Below are 25,957 nucleotides of genomic sequence, written 5' to 3' on the forward strand. Positions count from 1 at the left end.
CTGTTCTGGCAGCTGATTCATAAAATATATGAAGGTGGTAATAAACTTACTGATTAAATGTTTTTAATAATACACTTCAGGTTAATCACATTGGACTGTTTACTGACTCAGACAACATTAGCAGAGAAGTTATTGACACAAATAAACTGAAGATAAAAAGACAACAGAGCTGCTGGTATTTGACAAACCCTCATGCAAATGCAGCTCTGCTCCCTTTGGTGCTAAAAAAAAACCTCAATTCAAGTTAATACCAAATAATTACAGGAGGTTTCATTTGATTCAAGTTGATTTGCAATCAGCGCAGTGGAGCAGTGGTCCTCACCGTGGCCCCCCAGCAAGGAGGTTGTGGGTGGAGCCCCGGCTGCAGCACGGGGTCTTTCTGGGTGAGTCTCCATGTTCTCCCTGTTCCTGCTGGGTTCTCTCTGGTACTCCAGCTTCCTCCACAGTCCAAAGACATCAAGAGGGACCAGGTTAATCCAGACTCTAAATTGACCGTAGGCGTGGCTGGGAGAGCCAATGGTTGTCTGTCTCTCTGTGTTGGCCCTGCCATGGACTGGTGACCTGTCCAGGGGGAAGGCTGCTGGGATAGGCTCCACCCCCACCACCCTGAACAGGAGAAGAGGGAGAACATGGAGGGATGGAAGTTGACTTGCAGTCACAAATCAGGGTGTTTCTACTGCTCTGTGTAATGCGTCATTTAATGACTTATAAAACCTCCAAGAAACATTTGATTTTATTCAGAATGCAAACAGAAGGGTTTCTAGTCTCCCGGCGGGAACGGCCAGCCTGAACACGGTGTTTTATGGTCCTGATGTAACCTTTTGACCACGTTTACAGCATTGATGAATAACTTGACCTTCTTGGTCACTTTGACAGCTATAAAAGGGAGGAGCAGAGCCGAACACTCAGGCAACAATTCCTACGTGGTTGCTTTGCCAACATGTGCCTTGATGTGTGTGGCGTTTTGTTGCTGTTGGAATTTGTATGATGAGTCACACACTCGAACAGTGAGGATTTGAAGTCGCTGGTTTGCCCCGCAGCAGAGCAATTCAGAGGAGATAACGGCAAGAGCTAAATGCCTTGTAATTACAAACGTTAAGAGGGATAAAGAGAAGTATTTGTTGCTTTTTATATCAGTGTCTCTTCTGCATGTACTGAACTCTTTTGCCTGTGACTGTATGTTTGTGTTACAGAGTCAGTGGTGCCTAGTAGCGGTACTTTCCACGTCAAACTGCCGAAGAAACGAGGAGTGGAGCTGGGGCTCACCATCAGTGGTAGGAGCCCACACACGGACGCCAGCTCACATGATGTATCGGTTGTTTTGAAAGTCTGCAGGAGGCAGGATGTTCAGATGTCACCACGTCACGCTGCACGTCTTCAAAAACACACATGAGCAGACACACACAGCTCGCAGAGCTCGAGTGTTTAGAACATGGAAGAGTTTCCAGACTCCACACTCACAGGAGCATCTTTCCTTCTGCTGGAGCTTCTCTCGAGCTCCAGGTACGAGGGAACGTGAGTAAACGTACGAGGGCGACTTTAATGAGCTGCTGGTCTCGTGGGGTTTTATGAGCCAGTCAAGGGGCTGAAGGAAGCTCTGGTAACTGGAAATGTTCATATGACATTGATGCGTCATACACAGAGCCAACGATTTGTTGTAGAATCATGAGCGCATATGAAAAAGCTGCAGTGGTACACAACGACCAGGGTGCAGTTTGTGTGTTCAGCCATTGGCCGAGAATCTACCGCAAGCTGACGCTAGCTGACGCACACACTGGCCGACGCACACACTGGCCGACGCTCACCCTTTTGCCCTAGAATACTGTGTATGTGTAATGGCAACTTAAGGACATACTGCAAATGTGCTGGTTAGAATTACGTCCCCGAGTTAGCTGCGTTTAACTGGGGGACGTAAGCAAGGTCCTACACCTCCGAGTGATAAAATACCGCAGGGAGCAGAAACATCAGGTTTAAGTAGCGACTAAATGTTCAGATTCTCAAACTGTAACAAGGAATATAACAGATGAAAGTGATTCAGTCCTGCGAACTTAAAGTAAAATATTTATATATGACAGGTGAAAAATAATCAATCACGCATTTCAGTGAATCGTAGCTTTGTGCCAGCAGGGTGTTGCTTTAAACTTAAATTCACTAAATAGGTTCAGATGTGGCGTCTTGTGTCCAATTTACTATTCAGATGTTTCTAAAACAAATACATAAATGAAGGCGTCCACCAGTCTGATTACACAGCAGAATCATCAGTCAAACACTTGGTGACTGAAATAAGAAGAATGATCATAAAAACCAGCTGCAGGCTTATTGAGAACACTTGCTGACATCCAAGAGCTTGAAAGAAGAAAGAGGCCAAAACAGAACCACTGCTGTTAACGCCGATGTCCAAGAGGAGTGGGGGCCCGGCGCTGCGGGCAAAGCCAAACAGAACCTTTTGCAGTCGACCCATGAGTGGGAGCCGAGGGTCAGCCTGCCTAAAACGAGACTCCCTGGGGGTGGTGCTGGCCGTAGCCTTACAGTCTGATGGTGTCAGTCGCTGAGGGGCAGAACAGAAAATCACAGTGTAACTAAGAGTTCTGTGGGAGGGAAGAAACTGAACTACAAAGCTCCGGTTTAAAGCTCCGTTCGAACACGTTTGGGATCGTTACATTCCAGACGCGACGTCATGAGAGCGAATCCCTGCAGCCGGGCTCCAAAACCTGCTGGAGAGCTTGAAATCAAGAGGAGCGGAGCCTCCTCGCGCAGCAGCGGACATCCGTGCTCAACACTTCTGTCCTGCGTGATGTTCAGCCGTCGTGTGTTTTAATTGTTCAGAACCGTTTGGATAAAGGAGTTGTCACGTTCCCCCTTCAGGCAGAGAGTCGCTGGGTTTCCCTGCACAGTTGCGGTGGAACCACGGTGACGGATCGATTGGGTCATTTAATTGCACTGCTGTTGTGGTCCCAGTATGCATGAAGAGGGGAGAATCGATGCATTCGCTGCCGCGTGTCCACCTCCGTAGCAGCGGGTGGGGGTTTGCCTCATGAAAGCTGGTCGCAATCAGGCTGTGTTCAAGTTCACCTTTGGCGTCACATACCAAACAAACTGGCCGGCAGCATCTCTGTGCCGACGGAGGGCTCCGAGAAACTCCTCGCCGAGGCCATGATTTCAGGAAGACTAACGTGTTGACATGCATCATAAAAATCCTGTTTTAGTCTCATGAACACAAAAACCTTAATAACGAGAATGATACAATAAACTTTTCCTATCATCATATAAATGTACTGAGTGTATCTGAATACTTCTGAAATCAGATTTTTATTGAGGAGGCGGGATTCGATTTGTGACGTCACAGCCCTGCTTCAGTATTTAGCAAAAACAAGTGGGACGTAAAAATTTGAAGTTTCTCGTGTAAACACAGAGAATAAACTTCATAGGGAAGAAAAAAACAAAACAAAACATGGACTGAAAAATAGTTCACCATTTCTTTACATCCTGGCAATCAGTACGAGGAAGCCTGAGTGGCCCTGAAGGCTCTCAGTGGGGTAAAAAGCCTACAAAAATACTGCATACACATCTTTTCAAAATCCAGCTTGTTAACTCCTGTCGTCGTGCCAGCGCGCCGATTCATCACAATGTCTGATGAAGTCATTTATCACATGCTCACCCCAAACGCTGCCGCCGTCCAGGGAGTGATTAACTCAGCCAAACGGCCTACATTCCACGTTTAATTATGGTTTGACTGGTGCCTGGGTTCAGTGTGCCAGTATATGCTGGTATGCTTAGTGCCATTAGCTCGGTCACAGACCGGTAAGGCTGGCTTTTTATTATATTTATTTTTTGGAGCTGAGATTTATGAATAGACTTGATTTCTAAAGATGAATTCATCTGTTTCTGGTGAGGACCACAGGCTGTGGGAGGACACGTGACAGGATTGATACCCTCGAGTGCCACGGCAGCACGAATGGGAACAGCAGCTCACAGAGCTTTACTCAACACTCTGAACCAGTTAAAGGATTTCAATAAAGTGTTGTAGCTGAGGTCAAAGGTCAAGCTAGCAGGTTTGCTGCAGGAACACACTTCCTTTGTTTCTGCAGGTATTTCTCTTTATTGTGCCTCGTGAATCGCGGGGGCCTTTATCTTAGCTGCCGTTGCCTCCTGACCTGCTTCTTCATGGCATTTGTGGCTGACATTTATCCGACCGGCATCAACAGAAGCCTCGGTTTTCAGCTTCTTTATTGAACTGATGCCAAAGAACTGGCATGTTCAAAGTGTTTGATACCTTTTAATGTCCTTTTCCAGCTTTGTCGAAGCTTTTCTGTTTTGTGTGTTCTGTGTTTTTGCCCTTCAGGCACTCACAAATAGGTGTCGAGAGCTCACAAAGTTATGTTCCTCCTGTATTCGCGTCTTTGTGACTCCAGACGTCAGAAAATCAACAGCTGAGATATGAATGAAGCTGAAGCTGATGGCTGCTGACGCCTCACAGCAGGGACACAGCTCAAAAATGTCTGTTACCAAACGCATCGTCTGCCAGTAGTTTTCTTGATCCAATCCCGGGTTCAATAATCCATAAACATTCATGGTTAAATAAAACAAAACACACAACATAAGACAAACAACCTTCAGTTGGACCAACTAGCTGGTCTACGCTATTTCACGTTCGCGCTGAGCAGGAATGTCTTGGTGTGTTTGTTTCAGCGTTGTTGTGTTTGTGGATTACTGGTCACCTGGCCAGATTAAGGGAACGTGGATGGAACCACAGGATGTGGTCAAGATGCCTTCTTGTGAGTACTTGAAAGGCAAAATACTCTTTTGTATGACTTCACCTTCAGCCGCCTTCTCTCAAGGTCCTTGGACAGGTCTGTTGTTTTCCTCAGACCTCGATATCTGGTCAAGTCATGAAAGGTCCGCGGGTCCAGCAGTCGCCAAGAAACCACACAAAGACACGTACTGCAACCCAGCGAGTCACAGGTGTCGACACCTGACCGCTAAACCATTCAAAGCTGCTTGTGTCTTCACTCTTCAGTCACTCAAGCGTTTGCACACATCGGGTCAGGGACATTTGGCTGATTTCCGCGCTCCCACCACCGAGTCGTGTTCTCTTACGATGTTCTACGCCGTTCAAACTTTGTGAGCACAACTGTGTCACAGTTTGACCCTCAGGCGTAATGCATGACCAGTTCTGACTCTCCCAGATGAGGATTAGCTCATTCACTGAGAGCTGGTCAGTGTCTAACGCTAGGGAGTTTTCAGCTAAACAGCAGGTTGTGTCACTGTGGAAGACAGAAGATGGAGCAATGGCGCCACCTTATGAAAGAAACTGATGATGGGACGGCTAGAAGATCCTCACCAGGAGCCCCAGCAGCTGTGATGACTGCAGCTGTGGTTTTTAAGACAGATCCTTATGTCAACACCTGCATGTGATGTTTGATATTTGTTGTTGTTGTCATCTCGTCTGACGGTGATGTCATCTCCCCCCGCAGCCAGTAAAAAGCCAGGAGAACCTCTCATCATCTCTGACATCAAGAAGGGCAGCATGGCCCACAGGTACCTGCTCTGCTTGATTCTACTCTACTTCTCAGTGGTTGGCAGTGATCGGGTCTCTTTTTACGGTATTTAAGCCAAAATGGATTCAATCCCGATGTCCGGTGCGTCGCAGCCGCAGTTTCCTATTCCTCTGCTGCAGCGTGCATATCAGCCTTCTTCTCCAGGTGATCGTTCTGATTCCAAAATCACAATTGTTTCGAGAGTTTTCCTCAATGTTCAGTTAATTCATAGGGAACATGTTACACTGCACAAGTAAAACACGTACTGAAACATGAAACGAGTATTTGAATACTTCTGAAGGAGCTGTGCTACACTTCCCATCCACTACCATGCACTGTGCTAAGCTAACTAGCGGTCAGCTGGTCTCAACTCCCGAATGCAGCACAGAGGCCCAGAGGTTCTCCATCTTCTTGTCTGCATCTGGAGAAGATGCTCAATAAAGTGTATTTTCCAAAACAAGTTAAAGTACAAACGTAGCCTCGCTCTCATCGTGGAGTTTGGGTTCCACTCTGGAAAATACAGTGTTGGTTCAGTTAGCTCAAGGTGGAGGAGACACGGCCGCCGCCGCCGCCGCTGCCGGAGGACTCAGCTGCTGATCTCACGCTGTCTCTCTCCACCGTTCTCCTCCAGAACAGGAACGCTGGAGCCCGGTGACAAACTGTTGGCCATCGACAACATCAGGCTGGAGAACTGTTCCAGAGACGACGCTGAGCAGATCCTGCAGCAGTGTGAGGAACTAGTCAAACTAAAGATACGCAAAGATGAGGACAACTCAGGTACGTGTGTGTAAACATAAAGCTGGAGAACTTCAGCAGGTGTTGTGAGTAATGGGTCATTATTTTATTGTTGCTTTACTAAATCGGTTCATTTCCACTGGATGAACCCCCCCCCCCCCACACACACACACACACACACACTTGTGTTCCGTTAGACAAGCCGCGTCTTCAAGGTCTGACCAACCATCTGCAGCTCCGTTTCATGAACTTACAACATTCACTGTATCTGTACAAAGGTCCTTCAGCTGTGTTTTCTTCTTCAGGCGAGCTCCCTTGATGATCACACCAGCAGGGGGCAGTATTGTATCAAATGTGGATGTGTGCCACTATGGAGGGCCTCCACTTGGTAGATCACATCTTTAGCATTTCTAACAGACATTTAAAAGGAGGAATAACTAGACACTCATGAGGAACAGGCTCAGTTAAATTACTGGTTTTTCTGTATTTTCCTTCGTCTTTGTTGGGATTTTCTTTTGTGTTTTTTCGCACTGCGTATTTTGTCTGTTTTTCTTCATTTTTTCCTTTGTATTTTTTTCCCTCCAGTGATAGGATTTACATTTCTAAATTAAGAGGCTCCAACACAAGCCCACGGCGGTTTCTTAATCTCACCGGCACAAATGAATAAACTGCAGTGGGTCGCACGGGGAGATGTTCCTCAGCATCCGGGGTCATCAAAGCCCGGTGGAGTTCAGCGGTACCGCAGGTCACAGCGCCGCTCTGAAACAGAGTCAATAAAAACTGATTGTTCTAATTCTCACGTTTCATTTTACTCATTAGCTTCACATAGAGCTGCGCTGATGAACCTGGTAATGAGGGGAGATCAGAGCCATCTTGATGAAGCTCATGTTTTGATGCTAACGCAGATGAATGTCCCACAGTGAGTGAACTCTAAAACCTTCACTCAGCAGAGAAGATGTGAATGACAGGTGTGAACATCTCCATGTCCTGTAATTCTTAGCAGCTCTTCAGGTTATATTTGGTCTGCAGGACGATAGGGGGATCTGTTTTACATAAATATTTTGTGGTTTTGAAGAGGAACATGTTGATGTGTTACTGGCTCTCAGTGACTCAACCTCACTGCTGCTGGCCACATTTGCATAAACACTCTGCAGCAACGTCCTCTTTCCTTCGAATGAAACCCAAACTTCCACTCTTGTGCTTCGTGAACGTTTGATGTCAATGTCCTCACCGTCTGTTAGGTTTGGAGGGAATGAAGGAGAGGCAGCAGTGGTCAGAGGAGCGCTTGTTTTGATTTGGAGAGAGAGAGAGAGAGAGAGAGAGAGAGACGGCTGCACGGGGAGAGAAACGCAACAGTGACAGCGGCTTGTTGATGCCAGAATTCCAATCTGCGTGTCATATTCAGATGTACTCATGGGCTGAGAGCCTGCATGGCTCCTCCGTCTTTCTAGCAGCCAACAGTTGCATCCCGGTGACTGGGATTTCTCAGTGGAGAATAATTGTCTCTGTCCCAGACTTTTGCTCTCTGCTCCTCACAGTTTGTGTCCACCTTCAAGATGTGCGTGAATCTGGCATGAATGCATCACAAAGCAGTGGTGTCACAGAGGAATTTGGTGTTGCTGGGTGTTATTGGGTTAACAGCCCCTGGTCCTGTGACAGGCACAGTGACCTCGACCTCTCACCAAAATCTCAGTTCCTCCTTGAGTCCAGGGAGGTGTCTGAGCCATATTTGAAAAATATGTCCTCCATTCGTTCCTGAAATATTGACACGACAAGAATGTGACACATCTTGCTGATGTGAGGTGAGTTTGACCTTTGACCACCACCATATTTGGAGTTCCTGATTGTGTTGGGGTGGATATTCAAACCAAATATTAAATCCCTCTGTCAAGGCATCCCAGAGACGCAGCGTTAACCACTGCCTGCCTCATCTTGGTGCAGAGGTGTAGAACCGAATGCAGGACCAGATGAGGTTCCAAGGGCTCAAGGGAACTTGAAGATGGTGAATCAAAAGTCAGCGATGTGCTCACTGCGACTCTGTTACAGCTGATTCCAATGGAATGTTTGTGCAACAACATCCGTCTCAGTTTTGTGTGATTTGTCGAGATAAAAGTTTTCGAAATAATGTTATCTGCTTTGTGTGCTGACGGTAGAATGAGTAAGAGAGTACGCACACACCCCCCCCCACACACACACACACACACACACACACACACGGGGAGTAACTTTCAGGAAGTATGCATTCATGCTAAATGATTACAAGGCAGTCTTCTCTGCAGTTACCATGGAAACTGTCTTCCATACCAGTGTTGAGCTGTTCTTGAAACAGTGTGTGTGTGTGTGTGTGTGTGTGTGTGTGTGTGTGTGTGTGTGTGTGTGTATCAGATGAACAGGAGACGTCGGGCAGCATCATCTACACAGTGGAGCTGAAGCGTTATGGAGGCCCTCTGGGTATCACCATCTCAGGCACTGAGGAGCCTTTTGACCCCATCACTATCTCTGGCCTGACCAAGAGAGGCCTGGCAGAGAGGTGCATGCTCACACACACACACACACACACACACACACACACACACACACACACTGTTATCCTCCTGTAACCTTTTGCCTACACTTGATCTAACCTTGACACAAGTCTTGGTGCTACCACTATACCTCGGTATGTAACCAGTCGGTAACCAGTCAGCGCCTGGTTCCCTCTCACCGTACCTACGTCAGCTACAGGTCCAGTCAGCACAGAGTTTTCCAATTTTTACTGCCTGGAATTAGGGCAGATTGTCAATAATCCATGATGTCATTGCAGCGGGCAACGCCACACTGTTCGAGACCTGAAGGACTCGTATTTCTTCAGTCACATGACATCCAACTGCATCAGTCTTTCGTGACTTTGGGCAGAATTTTAAAGCCAAGAATGATTTTATGTTTGAAAATGCACTGCACGATCAGTGGAACATCTCTGCAGTCAGTTGCTCTGATACCAAGCTCGTTATCTGGGGTTTTCATTGACGCTGTCAGAAAGGTTTTGATGGATTGTCGAACGCATTCTACGGTTGAGACTGCAGCTGCAGCAGCGTCCAACTGGAGGCGCATTTCAGCCCAACACCGCAGCCCAACACGGCCTTATTGATAAACCTAGTCAAATTATTACATAAACTCCATACAGAATAGAAGCTTTTGTACAAGTACAGCAGAGCCGCTGTACTGGGTAATGTTACAGTGAGTGTATAACTCGAACAAGATCCTGAACTAAATGTATTCATAATCTTCACTCGTGGAAAAGAAAAACTGCTAAAAGTATGGATGAGCATTGTTTAACCAATATTTTGTGAGTGATCGGTTCTTGGAAAGTTGTCAAGTCTCAGGGACAGAAACCCAAAGGTTTTTATGAGTTCATCTGTCTTTTTCTTTTTTTAAATAAATGAAGTCACAAAGGAACAGAAATGCACGTGCAAGGACAGGACTTCCAACACAGGGTGTAAATAATGTACGACGACTGAAAGTACTGGCCCTGCACGCGTTATATTAGGAAACCTGAGAGCCTTCAGAGAGCGTGTGCCTCCGCCAAGGTGAATAACTAACAAGTTCCTCTTAGGCCCTTCTGCACCGGGAAAATGGCCACCTGTGTTTTTGCAGCATTCCTCTGACGGACAAACGTCAGCGAGGACATGACTTGTCAGGGGTGACGCCGGCGCTCGTCTCAATATGTTTGTTAGGGATTCACGTACATTAAAACATTTGAACTGTGGAGTTAACTTTCAGTAAACATTCAGTAAACATTCAGCACCAGGCACAAACATCTAGTCTGGGTCGTATTTTACACGCGAAGCATTTAAGGGCCGCGCTCCTCTAACAAACACGAGGCTCCATTCACTTCCTCCCTCCTCATTCCCTTCGTTTACCTCCTCACCCACAGCTCCACTGAGGTTTCGTGTGGGTAGACGGTGTGGGCCAGGTGAGCTCACGCTGCTAATACACCCCCTCAACAAGCAGCACACAGTAACACTTCCTCCAGTCAGCAAACCCTCTTCTACATCCTGTATGAGCCTGGACAGCTAAGAAGTGGTGCTTACAGTTTGGTAGAAACGTCTCTGGGCTCACCAGCCTGACGGCCATCCAGGTATTTGGGGTATAAGTTGCAGTTCTCTGATACTTAGCGATGCACAAATGTACAATCAGCTAATTATGCTACTCAGCATACCAGCAAGGCTGAATAGTTCATCCAGAGGTCATCGGGGGTCAAAGATACTCCAGATCCAGTCAGACCTAATATCCATACATGCCCGCAGACGAAGTAAACCCATGAATTAGCATAAGAGTTCAACACAGCCGTGATGAAACGTGAAACGTGGAGTTCAGTGGAGGGAATCATGGAAAAACACCAACTGAAACACCGTGGGGACACCATGTCCTCGTTCAGATAAACACAAAGACAGTAATGGCCTTTTTGTCCTTGGTATGTAACAAAGAAGGTTTGGAATGTCTACAAATGATATTTATGACCCTGCTGGTGTGGTGATGTTGATTTTTATGAGGTGGTTGATGACGATAAGCAGTAGGAGCAGGACGAAGGTTTCTGATTCTTTACAAACACATTTCAACTTTTGACAGTTAAAAAAAGTCTGAGTGCAGAAACGTCTGAAACCCTGACGAGACCTCCCTGTTGCACAGAATGAATTTAGTATCAAGTATGTATTCAGTGAGTAGACAGACAGACAGACAGACAGATGTTTAACCCTCAAAAGCATGATCAACTCTCATTAACTATAACTAGTATTGATATCAACCTCCAACCAGTGGGTACAAACCAAGCTCTTACAGATGCCAGATGCAACCGTGACGGACACCAAGCAGAAGTAACGTCAGATGAGATAATGAGAATCATTCGGCAGCCGAGAGGTGGGATGGCATCAGGTATCCATGGCAACAAGAGGGAACTCAGGATGACATGGCGGTTTCCCTGAGTCACAACCGTGCACTGGCGGTGGCCGACCACACACGACTGTGTCAGCTTTTACACACCAAAAGACTCTCAGAGATGCATCTTAATGCTGTTGTATACTCACACTCACACACACACACACACACACACACACGCTGTGACCCAGTGTATTAGGGTTTGTGATGTAATTGCTCTATTTCCTGCTCTAAATTGTTGTCAATAAAGCACTTTGCCGAAAGACCTGCACTCTAAAAGCAGCCTATAAATAAACTTGTCTCGGCCTGACAGAAGAAAGCTCAGGAATGTGGATAAAATCAGCATCACCACATCTGTGTGGCTGCCAAAAAGCCTCACGCCGCCCCACTTTCCTCTGAGCCGTTGAGTGCTTTGGTGTTGCTAAATCAGTCGAGGTAGATAAAAAAAATTAAGATCCAGAAAATCCAGATACTCACAGTTTAGTTTTTGTAGACAGCAACTCATTTTAGTTTCAAACACATTCAGAGACATCACACACACACACACACACACACACATATATATTTGAGCATCATGTTGGTGCGTTAGTGAGCAAGTCTTAGCGAGCTCAGGGAGCTAACGTTACCCGATAAACTTGAGCTAGCTAACGTTCTTTGACGCGTCATGGAACTATGACAGTTATAATGACACAAACACTTATTGATGTCATGTATTAGTTTGTGTTGTTGTTGGCTTTTTGTTTGGTTTTTTATCTGCCCTGACACGACGGTCATTCTCGCCTCCATCTTTTCTTCCTTTATTATCAAAATGTGGGAAATAAGATGCAACAAGTGTAGAACACGTTTGCTCATTTTGGGGGGGCTGAGGTGATGTTTAGCCGTGGGACGTGGAGCTCATTGTCACTCTCACTCTTCAGTTTGAGCTCCTGTGAGGTTTCGTGTGTGGTGACTCTTTAAGTTGCAGTGACAGGATTTCCACCGACGAGACAGAAACCCCCCGTTAGGTTTGGTCCTGCCTACTGCCGTGGGTGTCTTCAGGTTATGATGACTCACACAGACACACTCAGACAAGTGAAAGTGAAAACAGTAACAGTGACAGGACGTCACACTTAAAATACGATTAACTGGAACTAAGAAATCGTGGTTACGTGCCTCCGTGATGCAGCTGTCACTCACCGTGATGTTGACCGTGGACCATCAAAACGTTTTCTGGTCGTCCTAGAATCCCGGTGGATGTTTGCACTATAACTGAAGATTCCACATGGCGCTCCAGAGATATTACGTTCATGTTAGGTGACCTTTGACGATTCAGTTTGATAAAGTGGATGTCAGGGGGACGTCTGGAGAAATTCCACTCCAGACGCTCCAGAGATATCACATTCAGGGAGATGGGACAGATGTACGGACAGAAAACCCCAAAACGGGTCTGGCCTTTTGTTCGTGTTTTGGGTCTTAAAAATACAGAAGATAGAAAGAGAAGAAGAGGACCTTTCATTTGGCCGTCTGATTTCATTCTGACTCAAACACTGTCACGCACTGCTGATCCTGCTCCCCCACATAGAAACTCTCTGCCCATTAAAGGCATCTTTTCAGTTTTTAAATTGAATAAAAGGTTAAATTAGCTTACATTTGATTGAATTTGATGTAATGTAATTAATCAACAAAGTTTGGGGCAGTGGGCATTTTGTCCTGGTACTTTTCATGCATGTTTAAACATCCAGAATCCTGAGAATAACAACAACAAAAAAATGGCAAAAGCACAAATTGAGCAAAACAGCTGCCATCGGGGGCTGTTTACAGTTTATAGCAGGTTTAAGAAAGTGGCCATAAATTCAGATTAGCTGCGTTCTACATTCCTTTACCCCTGAACAGCCACGTCTGTGTTCAGCGTGCAACTTGTATCCAACACTGCATTCTTATAGGCTTGTGGTTTTCCTGCAGTGTTTGGGCCGTATTTTGTATATTTGTTTCTGGGGAAAATGCAGCTCTGATTTTGTGTTCATTAGCAGCAGATGTAAACCGCTCGCGTTCATCTGTGTGTGCTGAGTTGTGCATCACTTTGTGTGCCTGCTTGTCCTCTTACCTATGTGTGTGTGTGTGAATCTGTATGTTCTCCTGTGTGTCCAGGACAGGGGCTATTCATGTAGGCGATAGGATTTTGGCTATTAACAGCGTCAGCCTGAAAGGCAAACCTCTGAGTGAAGCCATTCACTTACTGCAGATGGCGGGAGAGACGGTCACCCTCAAGATCAAGAAACAGCTGGACAGTAAGTATGGAGACACCCCCGACAAGAAGGTTCGAGTAATGAGAAACCCTGCGATAGAACATTCAGCTCCACACCAGAGGAAAGGCAGGTTGTTTGCCTGAAACCAAAGTTGTGTTTTTTCATAATTCAATGGATTCAAGTTGACACAAGAAACTCAAGCAGGTCTACTTCCTACTACTACTACGACTACTACTACTACCACCAGCTGAACTATGACCTCATTGACTGAAAACTTTTCGTCGTTTGGTTTATTTTGTGGGTAAAAACCAACAGCAAATCCAACTGTTTCTCCTCAAGGTGTAGAGGAGAGGAAAGCAGCCGAGGTGGAGGACACGACGGAGAACGAGCTCAGCGACCCAGAGGAGGACGATTTGACCGACAGCCAGCAGACCAACAAGCTGTCGGAGCTTTACTCCACAACCATACCCAGCGTGGACTCTGCCATGGAGTCATGGGACGGCTCAGGGCTGGACGCCGGCTATGGCAGCCAGGGTAAGCCTGGGATTAACGCGAGTAGATGGTGAGAGGTTATTAAGCGTTTCACTGAAAAACAGCTATTTCAGGGGATGATGAAATTTAACTCGCTGTGAGTAAAATGGTCAACATTCATGAGGTCTGGACACTCCCCGTGAAGCATTCATCAGTTTTGTAACTCTCTCCCCCTGCAGGCACCTACAGCCACCAAGCGGCCGGTATCGCCCTCCACCCTCATGAGTGGCGTAGCGCCAAGCAGCAGCGCAGCACCACGCCACCTCCCGGATGTCGGAAGAACTACCCCTTTAGCGATGGAGGCTTCAGCGAGGATGAGTGGGACAAACCACCAGGGTAGCACTTATCCACTGTTACTGCAGCAGGCTCTGACTTTGCATGTGCGCTCCCCACTTTACAAGCAGATGCTGGCTTACCTGTATTGTGCATGCAAACCCGACGACGCCCGGTAGAGTCAGCTGTTAGCAGAGGGGCGCAGGAGTGACGTTAGCATTGTTGGTCGTCTGGTTCCCTCCAGGTGAAAGGAGCTCTTCATGATGCTTTGGATATTATAACTTTTTCTTCGATGGCCTAAAACATCAGTAAAATCCACTCCTGATCTTCAAAGCTTTTCGGTGTCTGACAAGCAGCGGCTGCTAACAGGTGGCTAAACAAGCTTCATGGGCATGGAATGTCGCTGGAACAACAACAACAACAACAATGCAAACACGTTCCTTGTGGCGACGCTGAAGTCCTGTGTCCGTGATGTTGTTCGCTCATAAGCTAATGTTAGTTGTGTACTTTTAAGTGTGGCATTGATGCTTCAAAAATCCCGTCACATTTGGTGTTTGTGACAATTTGCCTTCAGTTGAAGTGGCTCGTTTTATTTGGCAGCCTGAAGAATAAATAAAGGGAAGCTGACCAAACGAGGGAGAGTTTAGAGAGCCCCCTCTGCTGGATAACAAGGGAACTACTTCAACATTGTCAGTTGAAGGCCAACTTTTCATCCCACCTTTGAACAAACATTTGAACTTTGAAGAAAAAGTAACAGCCCTTCTACTTGTATCCGTTTCCTGTCGTACTCTCATCTGATAAAGGAGGGCCGGTTCCTGTGGTCGGGGGCTGTCGCCGCAGCAGACGTGTAAAAACTCCTCTGGCTTTTGATTGAGGGAAACCACTGGCAATGCTAACTTCCCAGTTGGCCTACAGCACTTCGTCATCCCTGTTGTTGTTCCATTTTCAGCTAAAAGTGGTAGAATACAGAGAAAAAACAATTCCAGTGTCTGTCCAAATACTTCTGATCTCTGTTGAGAATATTGGAAAACATTAGAAAGCACAGAACAGATGTGTTGGCTGCTCGTTTAGTCCAAGATCATAATATCCTTGATTTATGTTCAATTACTCAAGCACCATTGGAACTGTCAGCGTGGAGAGTTGAGTCATGACATGGCGAGTCTCTGGAGGATATACGTGTTTGTGTCTCTGTGCGTATTGTAATGAGGCAGGAGTCTTGTGAGCATAGAAACATTCGCTGGGCTTATGTAACGCCGGGGGAGGAGAGAGAGAGGCTGGTGAGAGAAAAATCAGCTGTGCGGTGGAAGTGAACAAATCTCCTCGGTTGAGGGCTTTCACTGTTAAAAGATTACTCATTTTGGATTTGAGCAGAGTGACGAGCCTCGTCCTGTAAATGACCCTGCGGGCTCCGCCTCAGCTTTGTTGATGATACGACCACATACAGAAGAGAGCACAAGGATTTGCTTGTTGGGACGCCATGCCTTTTGCTCCCGATTGTCCAGTAACAGTTTTGAGTAACTGCAGAGTTTCAGAGTCCACCAAATCGGACCCAGATTAAGTCCAAAACGTGATTCATCTCAACATGAATGCGTCTTCTATGACAGCAGAAACTGAGCGTTTGTGTCCAGAGCTGCTAATCTGATATTCATACGTGTTTGTGACAGATTCCTCGGCCAACAGCCCGACGGTATTCTGTTGGATTCTGATGACAGCTTCTGGTGTCAGGCACTGGAGGACCTGGAGACCTGCGGCCAGTCAGAACTTCTCCGAGAGATAGAGGTTAGCATGTGACCACATGAAGTCAAAGTTACTGAAGTTTCCTTTTCTGTGGTGAAAAATATTCATGTTTGGCTGCGTCACCACGGTAACGCTGTTTACCAAAGACTCACAGTCTTCACAGTGACTCACTGTCACACCACACTTGAGATGCATCTGGTTGACCCACCTGTTGCCACGTGATGTCATGGCTAATCTGCCCTGACATATTCGTAGGGTCTTCCCAGGCCCAGGCTCCGCCCCACGCAGTTTTTGGGTAATTCTGTTGGCAGACAGATGTGGAAAAATGACAGTTCACACATTTATGTTACCAAGAGAAAAGATAAACGCACTTTGTGTTACAGCAGTAATTTCAGCATTGTGTGTTTTGTGTGTAGGCGTCCATCATGACCGGCACAGCCATCAGTCTGGGGGTGGAAGGTGTCAACAAGCCTCCAGGTGAGCCCATTCTGAGCCACAACAGGATGAGTCCATTACGGAGGAACTCCCTCCTGCACCAAGGGAATCTGCTCCACCAGGGAACTCACCTCCACCAGGGGGCCCACCTGCACGAGGAGGTCCACCTGCATGAAGAAGCCCAACTCCACCAAGGTAATCAGTGGCAGGATGCTGCACATCCCAGAGCAGACAGGCTGCGGCTGGTCAGACGCTCGCGTACTGGGAGGCGTCGTTTACAGTACAAAAATGAAATCAGTACATTGGAGACAGAGGTCTGTTCCTACTTCTGTAAAACCCCATCAGGAGTGTGGTAATGACGCGTAGCTCCTTTAAGAGTCGCTCGTACGATGCACAGAGGGAGCAGGGAGAGAGGGGCGCTACGGCGGCTGTGACATCCCTCGTAACCTTTAAAATGATGTTCCTCACTCAGAGCAGATTTGAAAAAAGCTCAGTCGTACATTAATATTATGAAGAATTCAAATTCTTTACACACTAATATCCAGATGTGGCCCTGAATCCACCACAGACACCCCGATACCCGTCTACGTAGCTGGTTTAATGGTTTTCAAACTGCTCACATTCAACGCAGACGCCCACCTGGAGGCCCATTTCAACCAGGACGCCCATCTGCACCAGGGGGTCCATATCCACCAAGAAAACCTGTCCCCCCTCATGCACCACGAGCCCAAGTCCAAGGCATCGCTACGAGTGTCGGAAAGGACGTGGGAGTCCCGTCGCATCAAGGAGGAGATGCAGGGGATCCTGTCGCCGACGCCTCTGGAGCTGCACAAAGTGGGTCCACACGTCTTCTGTCAGTGTTTGTTACAGACACAAATAAGCTGTGGCCTGTCGTTAGCCAGCTGCGGGGGTGCTGGTAGACATTTTCTTCATCTCGGAACAAAGGTAGGATGTATGTTAGCTGCGCTAAGCCCCAGCTTATCCCACAGACATGAGCGATAACGACTCATCCAACGCTCAGTATCAGTAACACCGTCTCCAGGAGTGTGACTGACAGCAGGGGAAGGCTGCCAGAGTGACACCATCGCTGGCTACCAGTGGGCTGTGATGAAGGGATGATGGAAAAAAGATGAAAAAAGTTGTTACAGTTGAAAAATGTCCATTTGTTTTTTTCATGCCTGAAAGGAAACACAGGGCTTTTTGAGGTGGTTCTTCCCAGAAAGTTGGGCGTCCTTCCCTCACACACCCAGATTTGTCAAAACCAACAAAAGCAGGTTCCCAGTGACTGCCACTGTCAGATGTCTGGCCTCTGTCCAGCTTATTAGAGCTTCTTAGCAAAGCAGGACTCTCATCTCAGCATGGAAGGAAAAATACAGGCATCACTAGCAGTAAGATTTATGACTCAGGTTTGTTGAATTATCCCAGTCAGCCGTGAGCCAACACGTACATACAAGCACCCTGAAATCCTGCTTCAGCCATCATTCATACAAATTTACACAGTAATGCAATTAATATTTTACAGTGCGGGTTGTTACGTAACTAAGAGTAGAATGTACTGCGTACAGACCCAGAAGAACAATCGTGATACTGAACTCACGTGGCCTCACAATCATAACATCAGCCGAGAGGCCAGGATGAGAGATTGATTCGTCCTCCATGAGAGAGAATCCAGCAGGCGGCCAAGTCCTCGGCTTACTGTTTGGGTCCTCGTCCATCAGCTAAAATAACAACTTCAGTGTGTGATTAAAAGACGATACCGTCCTCGAATGTCATGTGACAGCACTAGAATAGCCTCTACTTCTTGGTCAGCCCTGCAGTGCCAACGGAAGAGAAGCTTCAGCGTTTGATTTTTAGGAAATTTGCGTGGCGCTCGTAGCCCGTCGTCAGTGAGGCTGCAGCAGCGAGGATAGACACTGTATGGTGCTCAGTAGAACCAGCGGTTCCATTCCTCAACCCTCCACCTGCTGAAACAACGAACCCATGACACCCAGTCAGTGTTTGCTACCAACAAACGGACCTGGTTTCCTTCCGGAGAGGTCAACAAGATGTTCATCATTCTGAAGTCTGGTCCTAAAATCCTGCTCAGCACCACCTTCATGTGTTAGGTTGAGAAATAGACTCACGATTAGCAAACTAGCAGCCTGCAGGAATGATCGTTGCAGCCTTTGCTACCTCGCTGGACCGCGCAGAGGCGCCAAGTTCTGTCCTGACTCTGTCCAAGTAGAGCAGGTCCAGCACCTCCCTCCTTCAATGAACCTCCACCCAACAATTCTCCATCAGCAGCACATCCTGCAACAGCAGCCACCAGAACCTTCCTTTACCAGCAGGAAGGTGGAGCAGATCCAGGATCAGTGGGGACGGAGAGAGAGCAGGACAGAGAGGGAGACAGAGAGACAGAAGGAAAGAGAGGGACAGAGATAAAGAGATAGAGAAAGGAGGAGAGACTGATGGACAGAGACAAAGACAGAGAATGGAGGAAGACAGAGAGACAGAAGGAAAGAGAGGGACAGAGAGAAAGAGAGAGAGACAGGAGGAGAGACTGATGGACAGACGGGGACGTGAGCAGGCTCTCTGACTTGTTTGTTCAAACATGAGAATGTTTGTCTCTGACTGGCGTGTTGGGCTCTTCTTGGTCTGGTTTGTTTGCTCCGTGTGTAAACTCCTCTTACGTTAAATGGCGTCAGAGTGACTCAGAAGATCTTGGTTTGAGAGTCGGTGTGTCAATCATTTGTAGTAAAGACGGCCATAAGGTTGGAAGACACGTGGAGGGAAAACAGCAGTAAATTCCACACTTGTGAACTGAAGCATCCACCTGTCGCAGGAGAGGTGGCTGCTGACACCTGACTCCCCAAGGTGCACCAGGCTGGTACAGGTCACTAGACTCCCCAAGGTGCACCAGGCTGGTACAGGTCACTAGACTCCCCAAGGTGCACCAGGCTGGTACAGGTCACTAGACTCCCCAAGGTGCACCAGGCCACAGGTCACTAGACTCCCCAAGGTGCACCAGGCTGGTACAGGTCACTAGACTCCCCAAGGTGCACCAGGCTGGTACAGGTCACTAGACTCCCCAAGGTGCACCAGGCCACAGGTCACTAGACTCCCCAAGGTGCACCAGGCTGGTACAGGTCACTAGACTCCCCAAGGTGCACCAGGCCACAGGTCACTAGACTCCCCAAGGTGCACCAGGCTGGTACAGGTCACTAGACTCCCCAAGGTGCACCAGGCCACAGGTCACTAGACTCCCCAAGGTGCACCAGGCCACAGGTCACTAGACTCCCCAAGGTGCATCAGGCTGGTACAGGTCACTAGACTCCCCAAGGTCCACATCCCTCAGCATCAGGCTTCCCTCAACCAGCAGAGGTGTGAGGAGGGGGAGTTGAGTGTCTGCGGGCTCAGGGTGCCGAGTCTGGTACCTGCAGGATTCTACAGGGTTTTCATTTCAGGGGAGCTGGATCTTGAGGACCCGTTGGTCTCTGGGAGTCACTCTAATGTATTTGATTGGCAGGCCGGTGTGTGTGTGTGTTTTGTATTCCGTCTCACTTGAGCTAAAGTCCGTTTTCATTTCTCCTCCTCTTCCAGGTGACGGTAATAAAGGATCCTGAGAGTGACGACTTCGGCTTCAGTGTGTCAGATGGTTTTCTAGAAAAGGGAGTTTACGTCAACATGATCCGACCCGACGGACCGGCAGACCGAGCCGGGCTCAGACCCTACGACAGGATCCTACAGGTAATGTTGCGGGGGAGTGTGTGTCCTTCATCCGTCAGCAGAGCAGCCAACGATTGTCTCCACCCGCAGGTGAACCACGTGAGGACAAGGGACTTTGACTGCTGCCTGGCGGTTCCTCTGATCACAGAGGCGGGCGACAGGCTGGAGCTGGTCATCAGCCGCAACCCACTGGCCATCGATGACACAGAAGACAATAACAACACACTAGACCACCCGCTAGACCTGTAACACACACACACACACACACACACACACACACACAAACACCAGCGTTTGTTCTGTCAGGCAGGAGACACACAACTGGTGGGAAATTATATACTAATACGTACTCGAACTGACCGAAACACACACACACACACACACACACTCTCTCTCTCTCTCCATGGGCTTGCAATAATTCTGCTTAAACACCCACACACACACTTGCATGCTGAAACAGATGCCCCCTTCCCATCAACGCTGGGTTGAACTGCTGTCACAGTGTATTTTTAACGGAGGCAACGCCGCAGGAAGTGACCCGAGTCTCTCTGGAGACTTTAACCAGCTGTTTTAACTCATTCTGGCCATTTCAGTCTTTTTTTTTTAATTATTATTAAACAAATGAACATGATGTGTCACATGAAGTCATTCCAGCGCGACCGGTGCTGGCGGTCCGAGTCGAGTGACTTCGACAAAAATTCCCTTTGATTAATCTGCGAAGGGGCTGTGGATGTGTGGCGATGTGCTCTGTTCCTGTATTCCCATTGTTCAAGTCCATGACGCTTCTCCGCAAGAGTCCTTTTGGAAAGGTCACATTCAGCTGGTTCTCGCTGGAATGTGGGCTTCTACACTAAAAGCCACAACACGTCCAGCGGTCAGCAGAGAGATCCTACGAAAGGGTGAGACGATGATGTCATCCCAACTGCCAAACTCTTGGATTCATCCAGCCATCGAAGGGACGATGAAGAAGAGAAGGGATGGGATTGTTTTCCTCTCCTGATGAAAACTAAAACTACTGGAAGGTATTTATTTAGAAGGCAACTTTCGCTGCAGCTCAAGTTCGCAGCTGTGCCTCCGGGAAAAAAACCAACTGTTGCACAAAGAAGAACATCTCACAAAGACATTTTTAGAGATTTTTGTTGTTTTTTACTCTTCTGTTTCGTTCTAGTTGGTTGTTTTTTTTTCCACATGCTGGGAACGTCGCCCACCGTCAACTCCTGATATGTCAGTCGTCTGAATCCTGAGCTCATCTCGCCTCAGCTGATTGCCGACCCACAAATTCAAACAGCGCTCTTGTATGATTGCAGTTCAGCGTCATCGCGAATGACAGATTTATGACACGCAGAAGATCCGGTTTCCACTCACGTAGTTTAATTCCCCAAAAAACAGAAAATGTCAAGGAGCCAATCAGGTTCCAGCAGCCTGGAGCCAGAACTTCATGCTCTGAGCCTGTGGGTCACAGTTGAGGGATGATTAGTTTCAGCATCAAAACAGGAAAAAAGCGCTATTTTTATACAACAAACAGCTCGCGGGCAAATGGAGAAGGACAAGCTGCTGGGAACGTTTATGGCTCCCAACAATAAATAACGTCCACTCAAGATTCCCACCCACATCCAAGTCATGTCTCAGTGGGCAGAAGGAAACCGTTACGGTCCCGATGCAGAGCCTCAGCGGCGTTCTGGAGCCTCTGTTATTAGAACGGTCCGAAGAACATCAGCGTCACGGCAGGAGGAGAGAAATGAACATGCGATGAACATGTGTGTGATGGTCACACGTCTGTCACTGTAACACCTGATAAACTCTGGGACTCGTTCCTGTCTGTGGGCTGCGGTTCTCAAGCTGTGGTTCTGAGGAGTTTTTGAGGATAATCTTAGTTCTTCTGCTGTTTACATCACCAGTCTATACTCACACACACACACACACACACACACGCGATCAGCTGCTCTGCCTGGTCTTTACTGACCCAGGATCATTTACAGATATCGATCTGACTGATTTATTTTATTGTGGACGAAAACAGGAAGTTGTAAAGAGCACCATTTTCTAGGACAAAATGGCTGCTTCGGTCTAGACACGCGAGCCAGGCAGAGATCAAGGCCTCAGAAACCTCCGGCCGTGTGTTAGACAGTAGAAGAACCCAGGCACAAAAACCTGGCGTAACTTGTCGGGAGACAGACGCCGCTCTTGCAAGACGTTGCTACTTGTTGAACACATAAATGTCGTTAAAATGTTCCATTTAATAGAAATCACAGATCTGAACTCACAAAACTCAGGAAACTTGCTCACGTGTTGTGTTAGAAACCTGTTTTTGGGGTCGTTTGTGTCGGAACAAAGGACTTACGTGGTCGTTTGGGACTTTGGAAACAGTTTCTACCTCTTTCCAAGCCGGAGGCACGTGATCGGTGCATTAAAGGAGAGCTGAAATCTGAACCTGCTATTTAACGACTTCTCCAAACGTTCCCACCTCAACGCTTGTTTAGTCTCACAACAGCGGACATTCCTTCCTTCTCTGATTTATGCCAAAAAGCTGCCCCAATTATTTGTGGATTAGACTGAGACTGGCCATCACCCCACCACACACACACACACACACACACACACACACACACACACACACTGCACAAGAGAGTGTATAGGTGATAATTGTGGTGCTTTGCATGGCTTTATGTGAGTGAGACAGAAACAACCAGACTGAGTACAAAACTGTGAGAGACATTGTATACATCACAAATTATGCGTGTGTGTGTGTGTGAGAGAGAGAGAGTGATTGAGTGAGTGAGTGAGTGAAAGAGAAGTAGCCTTTGTCCTCGGTGGGATAAGAAATCTTTGACAGGAACAATCCCAACCTCTGTTTCCTCCCTCTTGTTTCTATAGTTCTCACTCGTTCCTCATGTTGTTATATAATACAGAATCCAGCTGCTCCCCTCTGAGAAAACCTGTGTGTGTGTGTGTGTGTGTGTGTGTGTGTGTGTGTGTGCGCGCTGAAGTGTGTACTATGTTTGTTCACGTGTAAATATATATGAATGCCTCTTTTTCTTCCAGAGCATGTGTGTGTGTGAGTGTGTGTGTGTGTGTGTGTGTGTGTGTGTGTGTGTGTACTGGGATGAGATGATGGTTTATATTTCATTGTGGTGATATTATTCACGAGTGTGAGTCTCTCTCTCTCCCTCTCTCTCTCTCCCTCTCTCTCTCTCTCTCTCTCTCCTCTCAAACACAGCGGGGCTGAATAATTCAGCTTTAGCGAGCGAGCAGGAGAAAGAAAACTGTTTTCATTAATTTAAAAAAAGGCACATTTTGCTTCTTCAAGCACTTCTGAAAAAAAGCACACTGTTGAATACCATGCACTGTAAGTATTTTCATGTACAACGGAGTCTGAGTGTTTTTTTATGCAATATCAAGCAGCCAAAAAGAAAAAAAAGAAAAACGTTTTGTAAAGCAACAAAAAATGAGAAAATACTGAGAAAAGCCTTTGAAAGTGTTCTGTTGGTTTTTCTGTGTGTGTGTTGTCATCCATACTCCCTATGCATCTCTGGGTCAAAGGACAGATCAGAGCCCAATCCGGAAACATCAAAGATGAAGGGCACATGAGAGCAGAGCACAGAGAGAGCACAGGATTGGAATAATTCCACGCAACACGCGTGTTCACAAGTGACAGGACAACAAAAGACAGCAAAAATGTAAATTATCGCTACAATAATGACTCAGATAATAAAACACTTTTGTTAACAATCACTAAACTAATCTGGACAGTGCTCAGTGGTGATGATGTAATTTTGTAGTCCGACGGGAAGTTAGCGTCACCGTGGGTCCCTCGGCCAATGGGATTGCTCCTCTGGATTTTGGATCATTGCGGTAAATAAACTCAGTAGCAACTGGCACGTGTGTCCAGGAAGATAATTTTCACTAATGAGCACCGCTCTGACCAGAATTTGACCAACAGACTGCAAGTGAACGACGCCACCGTCACATGACCCCACCGTCGCCACAACTGAGCTTCAGGCTTCTTCTGTTTTTTTCCCCCAATGACTTTCAGTGACATCCACCTCCCCCTGTGGACGCTTGTTAGCAGATACATAGGAGCTCCATGGTTCTTAAACGCGGTGATTTGCCGGCGTTCATCTTGATGCGGAACAAAACCTCACAAATATCTGAAAACCAGCGGGAGAACTGAGCGCTCCGAGGGAACCTGGTGTTCCTCCATGACCAACTCCCAAGGCTCGAACGTGAGCAGGTCAGCGCTGCATCAGCTGTGTTCATTCCTGAGCAGCGTGTAGCTGGTTCCGTGTGTAACAGAGGCGTGAGTGATTGTGAGGCTTGGTGTTACGGTCTCTGGTACCGGCAACGGCGTGTTGAACCCTGCAGAGAAAATCTGTAGCAAAGAAATCGTTTGTTCCCTTGGTTTTTCTGAACTCGGTTTAGGGCGTCAGGGACCTCAGACGGAGGAGTGAAGGACTCTGAACTCCACTGTTTCTGCCACTCACCCGTTACTTTCCCTCTTTTATAATCGCTTTAAAGTAACGCCACATTTCTCGGAGCTCTCCGTCCCTCTGGAGCCTTTCAGGCTCCCGTAGAACTCAGCTTATCTTCACCCAGAAAGCTGAAGCTCACGTCTTCAGAGGAACTGCACAGAGGCACTGGTGGCAGTCACACCAGGTCCCGCCACATCAATGACTCCTAACATTTGCGTTTTTTAGTATTTGCTGTGACACAAATCTGTTAATTCCATTTAGAAGATGTGTGACAAGTAGCAGCGAAGCTTCCTCTGGTTCCGGATTGGGCCGTTCAAAGTTGTATGTGTTAATATTGTGTGTGGTTTTTTGGTTTTTTTTTTTCTTCTCCCCAGATTGTGTAAAGTTCTATTCTATGTAATATAGTATTTTTCTATGACAATAATACTCTTCCGAAACGTGGGAAGAAAATACAAAACAATTATACAATGGAAAATAAAATGTATAACTTTGTTGTTGTTGTAGTTTTGTTCTCTTCATTTTCTATGAAACCAAGTGTGCGGCTATATTTCTCTTTTTGAGAAGACCATGAGGGGAAAAAAATGAAAATAATACAAAATAAAATGTCTAATTTTATGTTTGGCTTCATGTCTTTTTTTAAAAACAAACATCTTTTTCTTCATTTGCTTATAATGCAGTACAACTGAAGAAATGAGTAAAATCTAACAATGTGACAAAGTACAAGTCCAGCGTGGCGACAGAGGCGCCGCCAGTGGAAGAGGGAGACAAAGCGGAGAAAAAACAAACTGAAGGCGAGATCAGAAAACGATCATTTTATTGTAATTGCCTTTTACGACCGTCAACACCTGCTGGGATGGAAGGTGTCGCGCTACTCGTTGTCCCACGCTACCCGAACACATCACGTATTCCTGTGTACTTGTGTGTCTTAATCAATCATTGCCTGGAAACACAAATAGCGAGCACTGGAGTTCTTCTACTTCCCGAATGTCCAGGTCAAAGGAGGCCTGTGTGTTTGGGAGCCAGAGGGGGGGGCATGAACACGGCCCAACCTTCCGTGCAGCTCACTGAGGACCAACATCAGCGCCTCTATTTCTGGAGAAGCGTCTGTGTGAATGGAAGTGGATCGGTCACAACGTGCACACGTGATGTTATTGGTCCACTCCGCTGCACAACAGGGTTGATTTGTGTGAATCTACTGTAGGTTCTGCTTCTGCTGGCTAAATTATCCCCCAGAGTCCAGCGTTACGCAACACAACCACACTGACTGTACACACAAGTCCACACAACATGTGGGAAAGTAGTTTAACAGCACTTTTTTCAAGTATACACACTCACTCTCTCTCTCTCTCGCTCTCTCTCACACACACATGCACGCACACACACAGACATAATATTG

The 25,957-nt window shown here is 47.0% G+C and overlaps 1 protein-coding gene across 13 annotated transcripts in view; it reads left to right on the forward strand.

Moving 5' to 3' along the window:
* The window catches only part of grip2b (glutamate receptor interacting protein 2b), a 203,955-nt gene extending 180,662 nt beyond the window's left edge, over positions 1 to 23,293 (forward strand). For all 13 annotated transcript variants that reach the window (XM_086200301.1, XM_086200304.1, XM_086200306.1 and 10 more), the window contains 12 exons: positions 1,194 to 1,274; positions 5,475 to 5,538; positions 6,169 to 6,314; positions 8,658 to 8,802; positions 13,314 to 13,453; positions 13,751 to 13,945; positions 14,122 to 14,278; positions 15,880 to 15,994; positions 16,369 to 16,582; positions 17,019 to 17,221; positions 19,967 to 20,113; positions 20,183 to 23,293. In XM_086200301.1, the coding sequence (XP_086056427.1) occupies positions 1,194 to 1,274; positions 5,475 to 5,538; positions 6,169 to 6,314; positions 8,658 to 8,802; positions 13,314 to 13,453; positions 13,751 to 13,945; positions 14,122 to 14,278; positions 15,880 to 15,994; positions 16,369 to 16,582; positions 17,019 to 17,221; positions 19,967 to 20,113; positions 20,183 to 20,341 (1,766 nt within the window). In that variant the 3' untranslated portion in view covers positions 20,342 to 23,293. The remainder of the gene's footprint in view (positions 1 to 1,193; positions 1,275 to 5,474; positions 5,539 to 6,168; positions 6,315 to 8,657; positions 8,803 to 13,313; positions 13,454 to 13,750; positions 13,946 to 14,121; positions 14,279 to 15,879; positions 15,995 to 16,368; positions 16,583 to 17,018; positions 17,222 to 19,966; positions 20,114 to 20,182) is intronic.
* Positions 23,294 to 25,957: the final 2,664 nt, after the last annotated feature.

Source organism: Aulostomus chinensis, chromosome 3 (genome assembly GCF_037954235.1).
Source record: "Aulostomus chinensis isolate RoL2024-O1b breed Wild chromosome 3, RoL_Achi_v1.0, whole genome shotgun sequence".
NCBI classification, from domain to species: Eukaryota; Metazoa; Chordata; class Actinopteri; order Syngnathiformes; family Aulostomidae; genus Aulostomus; species Aulostomus chinensis.